Source organism: Triplophysa rosa, linkage group LG5, assembly GCF_024868665.1.
Source record: "Triplophysa rosa linkage group LG5, Trosa_1v2, whole genome shotgun sequence".
Lineage (NCBI taxonomy): Eukaryota > Metazoa > Chordata > Actinopteri > Cypriniformes > Nemacheilidae > Triplophysa > Triplophysa rosa.
The window spans coordinates 23,924,768-23,934,607 of record NC_079894.1 but is presented as its reverse complement, the minus strand read 5'-3'; the positions used below and the strand labels follow the sequence as shown (position 1 = coordinate 23,934,607).

At 44.0% G+C, this 9,840-nt stretch overlaps 1 protein-coding gene across 1 annotated transcript; it reads right to left on the bottom strand.

Annotated features, from left to right (window-relative positions):
• Positions 1-1,146: 1,146 nt before the first annotated feature.
• On the bottom strand, positions 1,147-1,993 carry LOC130553789 (uncharacterized). The gene has a single exon (XM_057332936.1). It carries the CDS (start codon positions 1,973-1,975, stop codon positions 1,148-1,150), a length of 828 nt encoding a protein of 275 aa, XP_057188919.1. The 5' UTR covers positions 1,976-1,993; the 3' UTR covers position 1,147.
• Between the last annotated feature and the right edge of the window lie 7,847 nt (positions 1,994-9,840).

The window sequence follows — 9,840 nt, the reverse complement described above, 5'->3', positions numbered from 1 at the left end:
GAGTGTGTTCATTATACCACGGTGTGGGGCTGCCATTTTTAATCTTCTTTAAACGTAGTGGAGCAACTTTGTCTAGCGTTACCGAGAAGGTGGAATTAAAATTTTCAGTGGTAATGTCAAGATCTTCAACGTTATTTCTCATGATTTGAGACAATTCGGGCAGATTATCGAGAAACGCATCTTTGGTAGTTGAAGTTATTGTTCTACCATATTTGTAACAATGAGTTTTATTTGTAGCCGTAGGCCAGTGAAGCAAACATAATACCAGATAATGATCCGAAATGTCTTCACTCTGCTGAAGGATTTTAACGTCGTCCACATTTATACCGTAAGACAGTATTAAATCTAAAGTATGATTACGAAGGTGAGTGGGTCCTGACACATGTTGACTAATGCCCATGGAGTTAAGAGTGTCTTTGAAAGCCATTCCTAAGGCATCTGTAACGTTATCTACGTGGATGTTAAAGTCACCAACGACAAGGAGTCTATCTGCGGCCAGTACTAGTTCTGATAAGAACCCACCAAATTCTTTAATAAAATCTGTGTGGTGCCCTGGAGGCCTATATACAATAGCTAGAATCAATTTAAAAAGTGTTTTATCTTTAGTATTAGGTGTTGAAACATGAAGAACCATGACTTCAAAAGAATTATATTTAGAGTTCGACTTCTGGGAAATGCTAAGAGAGTTATTGTAAAGTGCTGCGACACCTCCCCCTCTGCCTTTTAGACGAGGCTCGTGTTTATAATAATAATCTTGGGGGACAGATTCATTTAAAGCAATATAATCATCTGGTTTTAGCCATGTTTCTGTCAAACAGAGCATGTCTATTTTATGATCTGTTATCATATCGTTAACAAAAAGTGCTTTATTAGAGAGAGATCTAATATTTAGCAATCCGAGTCGTAACAGTTGATTATCTGTATTTTGTTCATGTTTAGTTTGTTTAACGTTTATTAAATTACTTTCAAGAGGTTTACGCATTATTTTATGTTTGCTAATCCGGGGGACAGACACAGTCTCTATTTTGTGATGTTTGGGAGAACGGATTACTACATGTTGTACATTTTGTGTATTCTGCGACGTGAGACGGCAAGCAGACAGTTGGTTAAGCCATACTGTCTGCTCCCTGACCTGGGCCCCAGCGAGTCAAGTTTTAGCATTAGCATTAAGACTTTTTGCCATATTTCTAGACAGGATGGAAGTCCCAGCCCAGGAGGGATGGAGACCATCTCGTTTCAACAGGTCAGGTCTGCCCTCAAAACTCTTCCAGTTATTTATAAAAACTATATCATTCTGCAGGCACCACTCAGACAACCAGCCATTTAGTGATGATAATCTGCTATAAATCTCATCACCACGATAAGCATTGAGGGGGCCAGAGAATATTACAGTGTCTGACATCATGCTTGCGAGCTCACACACCTCTTTAATGTTATCTTTTGTGATCTCCGATTGACGGAGTCGAACATCATTTGTGCCGACGTGAATGACAATCTTACTGAATTTACGATTAGCCTTAGCCAGCACATTTAAATTTGACTTGATGTCAGGCGCTCTGGCTCCCGGTAAACATTTGACTATGGTGGCTGGTGCCTCTATGTTAACGTTCCGAACAATAGAATCACCGATAACTAGGGCACTTTCAGCAGGTTTCTCAGTCGGTGCGTCACTGAGCGGGGCAAACCTGTTCGAGACTGTAATCGGAACGGTCGAGTGATGTTTTGTCCTGCGACTACGCCGTCTCACAGTCACGAAGTTTCCCAGCTGCGGGGGATTTTCAACCGGAACCGAGCTGTGTGCGCTAATGTTGCTCGCATCCAAAGTGTTTTCTATCGTCGTTAAACTCTTACTATCCTCAGATAAAGATTGGATGCGAGACTCTAATTCTAAGATCTTCTCTGTCAGCCTAACTATTTCCCCGCATTTATCGCATATAAAACCCTCGCAGCTGACAGAGAAGGCTAAGCTAAACATATGACATGAGGTGCAAGTAACAATAATATGAATAGAAGCCATAACTCACCGGATTTGAAGTGCAATTCCAATTTACCAAGGTTGCTCGATGGATCGTAGTATACTCGCTTAAAAAGAGAAACAGTTAGCACACAAGTCAAACCAGTGGCAAGATGATATTCCACAGTGTGAACAGAAAGCAAGCTAACACGCTATTGCTATGCTAACGGCGTTAAGTTAACTATCACTTTTGGTTTAGACTCTTCCAAGTAAATAACAGGAACAGGGTTATTGAGATATCAGGATAAGTTAGCAATGACAATAATAATTAACGATAATAAAATACACTAATATTAGAGCGAAGTGGTAAGCGCACTGATACAAACAAGCCGCCGGCAGCGATGCAGGAAACAGGAAGCAGGAACAGGAAGCAGCCCTGCTGTAGACCTGAGACTTGACTTGGACTCCAAATTGAATGCTAAATAACATGGAGAACATACAGTACAATTTATTTTTCACATGCTACAGATTATAGAGGTGGCCATTCATTCAGATACAGATTATTTGGTTCAAATGTGATATTCCACAGCAGAGCTTCAAGTGTTTATTGCTTAAGCTTCTAAAACACTGGGGTTGACGATCATGCTAGATTCCAGTAAAAAGACACGACAACTAACAAACAGGGATGTATAGGAATACATGTAGTAATGGAATGTGTTAAACATGCATGTTATAAATCCTGTCTTGTGCCTTTGGTTTTCTTGTTGAAACAAATGCCGGCAACTAGACACAAAAGTAATATACAAAAAATGAAGGGAAGTAACCAATGGAGATAAGTAGATCCCAAAGCAGTTCTTTTCTTTGTGTGAAAGAAGATGTAAAAGAACAGAGCAGTCATCTGTTTTTGCACTGTGGTTTAAACTGACACACAGTTTGGTTGATTTTGTAATTCAGCAACATTTTATGTGACTAAAGAATAACACATCATAATCATTTACATTTTTACTGTGTGAAATGTTGGCGCTGATGTACCTGGGTTGAAAGTGCAGAGTTGTTGAAAAGTCTTTGTTTCGTTCTTCCAGCTGACAGGGTTGCTATAGTTACAAACGATGAAGTCATCAGTGCATTTCAGGTTTAGACTGTAGATTCCAGATGATTTCACTTCATCAGAACAGCTGCTGTTACTATAATAGTTGATGATTGAAACACACAGGTAAAGATATTTAAGAGTTCAATTCCCAGCTCGAGGTACTTACCTGATCCCACCCCTTCTCTCTCTCCACTTCACTTCCTGTCCTCTCACGGTTACTGTACAAATGAAAGCGAAAACACCAAAAATTACTCTAACTCTAAAACAGTCTAATCCAATGAATCAAAAAAAAAAAAAAATTAAAGGAACTGAACTGGATGTCATATAGGTATAGGATTTTTAAAATATTTTTTGCTAGACAGAGAGGAAATGATGGGATGAGAGAGAAGGTACAGGAGCCGAGAAAGGACCACATGATGGAACTAGTGTTACACGCAGCGCTTTCATGCAACAAGTTGGTCCACAGTCTACTGGACCACCGGCACCGACCAGGTATTGGGTTTAATGGAAAACTTTCACTGTTTTTAAATAAAAGCAACTAAACATACTTTATTTGAATGTAATATATTTATCACACTCACCTATGATAGACACTCTGTGTTCAGCAATACATGTTTCTGAAAAGTTCCTTGTTATTGCTGTGTAAAGTCCACTATCTTTCTTCTGCGTGTCTTTTAGTTTTAGAGAGAATGTTTTACTATTGAAATCCACTCTGTGCTTATATGAAGGATGAAGATCTACTTCTTTAGTTGCCTTTGTATATATCACTATAATATATTTCGTTTCTTTCTTCCAGTTGAACTCTTTAAACTCAGCAGGTAGTTTCTCTCTCTGTATATCCAGTTGAACAGAATCTCCTGTCTGCACATACAGTGTCTCCATCACTGGACCCTGAAGAGAGAGAAAATACAGTTATTTAAAATTGAGTTGCTGCTTCTTTACTGTTGATTTTCATTATCTCTGTTTTCTCTTATTTCATCCAAAAGAAAGTAAAATACAAATTCAGTATAAACAACAATCAGATGCACCATTGGTAAGAAAATAATATTTTATCTAAAATTGTTATTTAAATTTGTAACAAGGTCAATAGAAAAAACAATGTGATGAAAGGTACATGGTAAGTGACATTACATATTTTAACTGCTACATTTCGATGTGTTCTGGCCTGAGGGCCCAAAACAAACATCATTTTTTACATGCATCCTTTACCGTTTAGGGTATTGTAATATCCCACAATGTGACAAGATATCTTCTCCCTATAACTTGCTGTGCTAACAGTAAATTACTTTGATATATTACAAAGAAATATTATAAAATGAGAGTTATATCTGTAAATACGGCAGTTAATTTCTCTTTAATTAATACACATTGTGGCAAGGGGGGCATGGTCCAGCGAGGTCTGGGGAGAATGGGATGGGAGATCGGCGGGAAAGAAGTACGGCAAGGGATGATCATAAACACCTGTCTCTTGTTTCAGTGATTGGCGAGAGGAGAATAAAAGCCAACACGAGCGGAGGACAAAGGGAGACGGAGACGACGGCGATGTCGACACGGTTGTGGAGCGGGTCGTACTGGAGCAGTTCGTGGCTCGACTACCCACGGAGACGGCCCGGTGGGTCCAGTGCCACCGGCCGGCATCGCTGTCTCAGGCCGTCCAGCTGGCGGAGGACCACATGGCGGCGGGCCGCGGGGTCGGCGACCCCCAAACTTTTAACCGTTTTTTTTTCCCTTGTCCTAGGTCTCGTCCGGTGTCACCGACAGCCACCCAAGACCGGAGTGGCCCGGGGGTGTGGTTCCTACAGGCCGTGAAAGCGTCTCTACGGCGCGGGGAGGCGGCCGGGGGGATGGCAGATCCCGGCCATCCGACACCTTCCTCTCCTTTCTCCTCTCGCCAATCCCTTGGCCGGCTTCCTACCACTGGGGCGGCGGGTAGGCCTGGGCCGGTCTGTTGGCGGTGCGGGGATCCGGGGCACCTCATCAAGATGTGTCCAGTTATGGAGGTGGGTGCGGTGATCCGGATCCCCGATGCGCCGCAGGCTGCCCTCGATCAAGCTGGCCTATACCAAATACCTGTGAGTATAGAGGGGGGTATATATCAGGCCTTGGTGGATTCAGGCTGTAACCAAACCTCGATCCACCCAGGCGTGATTCAATCCACGGCATTGGATACGAGCCGCAAGGTTAAGGTAAGGTGTGTGCATGGGGAGGTGGTGAGTTACCCCTTAGTGTCGCTGTCGATCCAATTTAGGGGAAAGAAACATACGGTGGAGGTAGCCGTTAATTCGCACCTCAGACACCCACTAATTCTGGGGACAAATTGGCCGGATTTTAGTATTTTGTTGGGACATTTATGCGTGGGTGTCTCTTGGGGAAAAGGCGAGGGGAAGGGGGCGGTGGCGCAGCTTGGAGAGGCTGAGCCAGAACCATCGACGACGGGTTCAGGGGAACTGAGCGCAATTGAGAGGAAAAATCTCTCATCGTGTGATGATTTTCCCCTGGATCAGTCACGAGATGAGTCGCTCAAAAATGCCTTCGATCAGGTCCGGATGATAGACGGACAGCCGCTCCACCCGGCGCGACCACTCACCTATCCCTATTTTGCCATCATCAAAGACAGGTTGTATCGAGTGACCCAAGACACTCAATCAAAGGAGGATACAACACAATTGGTCATCCCGAAGAGCCGCCGGGAAATGCTTTTCCAGGCGGCTCATTCTAATCCTATGGCAGGACACTTAGGACAAAGCGCAACACTAAATCGCCTAACGACCCGGTTTTTTTGGCCGGGCATCCACGAGAATGTGCGCAGATGGTGCGCCACTTGTCGTGAATGTCAGTTGGTAAACCCACCGGCCACCCCAAAAGCACCATTGTGCCCACTCCCGCTGATACAGGTCCCCTTCGAACGAATTGGTATGGACCTGGTCGGGCCGTTAGAGCGATCGGCACGAGGGCACCGCTTTGCATTAGTCATTGTGGACTATGCAACCCGATACCCCGAGGCAGTGGCGCTCCGCAATATTTCCGCTAAAAGCGTGGCGGACGCGCTGTTCTCGTTAATCGGAAGTTCGTTCACGAGGACGCCAAAAATTGGGATAAATGGCTGGAACCCCTGTTATTTGCGGTGCGCGAGGTCCCTCAAGCCTCCACGGGGTTTTCCCCCTTCGAGCTACTCTATGGACGTCAGCCCCGTGGGGTGTTAGACGTCCTAAGGGAAAATTGGGAGGACGGACCTACTGCTAGTAAAAACGAAATTCAGTATGTCATGGACCTGAGAACAAAACTCCACACGTTGGGGCGGCTCTCTATGGAGAATTTGTTACAGGCCCAGGACAGACAAAGCCGGCAATATAATAGGGGTACCAGACTATGTCAATTTACACCGGGAGAGAAAGTCCTCGTATTACTACCCACATCTAGCTCAAAATTACTCGCTAAGTGGCAAGGACCCTTTGTGGTCACAAGGCGAGTGGGGGATCTCAATTATGAGGTAGTAAGACCTGACAGAGGCGATACACACCAGTTATACCACCTCAATCTCCTGAAAAAGTGGAGTGAAGCGGATGCAGTGATGCTGGCAACGGTGGTTGGAAGGGAGGATGATCTCGGACCAGAGGTGGGAGGTAAGAGCCCATCTACCACGCTGGCAGCGGTGGGGGATCACCTCTCCCCTACCCAGATCACTGATGTGGCCCAGTTGCAGGCTCGTTTTGCCGATGTGTTCTCGCCTCTGCCAGGTCGTACTTCACTCATAGAGCACCATATTGAGACCACACCGGGAGTCGTAATACGTAGCCGGCCATATCGGTTGCCTGAACACAAAAAAAAGTTGTTCAGGAGGAATTGGGCGCCATGCTAGATATGGGAGTAATAGAGGAGTCCAATAGCGACTGGGCTAGCCCAATAGTTTTAGTTCCTAAAACCGACGGCTCGGTTCGGTTCTGTGTGGACTACCGCCGGGTGAATGCTGTGTCGAAGTTCGACGCATATCCAATGCCGCGGATTGACGAATTGCTTGATCGGCTAGGTGCGGCTCGGTTTTATTCGACATTGGATTTGACAAAGGGATATTGGCAGATCCCCTTATCTCCTTTATCCAAGGAAAAAACAGCTTTCACTACACCGTTTGGATTACACCAGTTTGTCACTCTTCCATTCGGCTTATTCGGAGCCCCAGCGACCTTTCAGCGGCTCATGGACCGCATTTTACGTCCACATGCGGCATATGCCGCTGCTTACTTGGATGATATCATTATCTATAGTAACGATTGGCAGCGGCATATGCAGCATCTAGGTGCGGTCTTGAGGTCACTGAGAGGAGCGGGACTCACAGCTAACCCGAAGAAGTGTGCAATTGGGCGAGTGGAGGTAAGTTATCTGGGCTTCCACTTGGGTCACGGGCAGGTGCGTCCCCAAATTGATAAGACGGCAGCAATTGCAGCCTCCCCGAGACCCGAGACCAAAAAGGAGGTGAGACAGTTCCTGGGGCTGGCGGGATATTACAGGAGGTTTATACCTGACTATTCGACCCTCACCAGCCCGCTGACTGACCTCACTAAAAAGGAGGCACCAGATTCCGTCCAGTGGTCGGAGCCGTGCCAGCAGGCTTTCACCCAGGTAAAGGCTGCTCTGTGTGGTGGCCCGCTATTGCACGCTCCTAATTTTTATCTTCCCTTTCTTTTACAGACCGACGCATCGGACAGAGGCCTTGGGGCAGTCCTCTCCCAGGAGATAGAGGGTGAGGAACGGCCGGTGCTGTACATTAGTCGTAAGCTCTCAAGGAGAGAGACTATGTACAGCACCATTGAGAAGGAATGTTTGGCCATCAGGTGGGCCGTCCTCACCCTCCGCTATTATCTCCTGGGCAAGGAGTTTACACTCTGTTCAGACCATGCTCCCCTCCAATGGCTCCACCGCATGAAGGATACCAACGCGCGGATCACCCGTTGGTATCTGGCTTTACAACCATTCAAGTTTCAGGTGGTCCACAGACCGGGGACCCAGATGGTGGTAGCCGACTTCCTCTCCAGGAGGGGGGGGAGGCTGCAGGCCGGAGTGGGCCCCGGCCTGAGTCGGGCGGTGGGGGTATGTGGCAAGGGGGGCGTGGTCCAGCGAGGTCTAGGGAGAAAGGGATGGGAGATCGGCGGGAAAGAAGTACGGCAAGGGATGATCATAAACACCTGTCTCTCGTTTCAGTGATTGGCGAGAGGAGAATAAAAGCCAACACGAGCGGAGGACAAAGAGAGAGGGAAGCCAGACGATACCGGACGAGAGACCGAGAGAGCTGGAGCGAGAGAGACCCAGGCTAGACCGGGAATTTCAGTGATTGTGCCAGGAGGCCGAGTTACATATTATTTCCTTTTGCTTTGCGTTTTTGTTTTTATTTCAAATAAACCTCTTACCAGCTACGCCGACCCTGTCTCCTTCCTTCCATTATCACGAATCGTATTACACCCATCTATCAAAAAGACAAAATACATCACTACTAAACCCAATTTTATTTATAATGCTAACATATATTTTAGGCAACTAATACAAATATTTAATAAAAAATGTAAGTGTAAAAAGTAAAAAATAAAAAGTGTCTGGATTTGTACCTGTGTTGTATAGAAGCAGAGCATATGACAGCAGCAGACACAACCCCATCCGAACAAATTGGACATTTTGCTTCTCCTTCAGTAGAGGAAGCACTACTTCTGTTTCATGGTGTGATGTTTAAACACTTTGAACCAAACACCAGACCATTGGTTGACAGCACTTATCTGGTCAGGTTGAAAATATAATTGCCATAAAAACTCCTGACATAAGAATAAGATTGAATGGTTTGTATTCTTAAGCTGCGTCTAAACTATTTTTGTTCAATTCAGTTTTATTTATATAATGCTTTTTCAATTTGCATTGTTGCAAAGCAGCTTTACATGCATTATAAATAATATATATAATATAATTAATAATAGATGAATAATGGTGAACAATAGATGGTATTAAAATAATTGCCAGTTTTTCTCCATGCTTTTCTTACTCAAATTGTAAAGTCATCAAGGCTGTCTGTCTGTCTTTGGTGAGTTTCTCGCCCCTTGCAAACCACACTACATTTTTTAAAAAACCTTCACACTTCCTGTTTGTGCTTCACACGCCCTCACTAAATAGAATTCAGACCAGACTAGAATTAATGTAACAGATCGACAGCCGTATTGGGGACAGTGTTTCTCGTGTTAACATATGAATTTAAAATATAATTAAAGTTAGTAGGAAAAAAGGTAACACTTTATAATACTGTTTCATACTTAATAGGTAGTTATGCAGGAACTAATGCAGAACAAATGGTTAGTGCTGCATTAACACTGTAGTCATTACTGATAACTAATGAGGAAGAACGATTAACTAATCAGTAGGTAACAGCATACTGATGTTTAAGGTAAGTAACAATTAGATACTTATTACTTATTTAATAGTCATTAACGACAACTAAATGTTGTATGTCTCCTGCAGAACTATACAGTAACTAAGACCCATCATTAAGTGTTGCTAAACATAATTTTGCCAGTAAACAGCCTATTAAAGATAGATATTTGGTATTAGAATTAATTATATGAATAGTTGAAATTAATTTTAACAAATTCTTTTGGGAATTTCGTAGAAATCTCAATACTGTGATATTTTTATTTTAATTGATTTAAAACAAATCAATCTATTGTGCTTTTCAACCAAAAATAGTAAAAAAAGAATCACCCTCTTAATCACTGTATTGTCACTAATGTTTCTGTGGTAAAACGGAAAGTTTTTCTTGTCAATC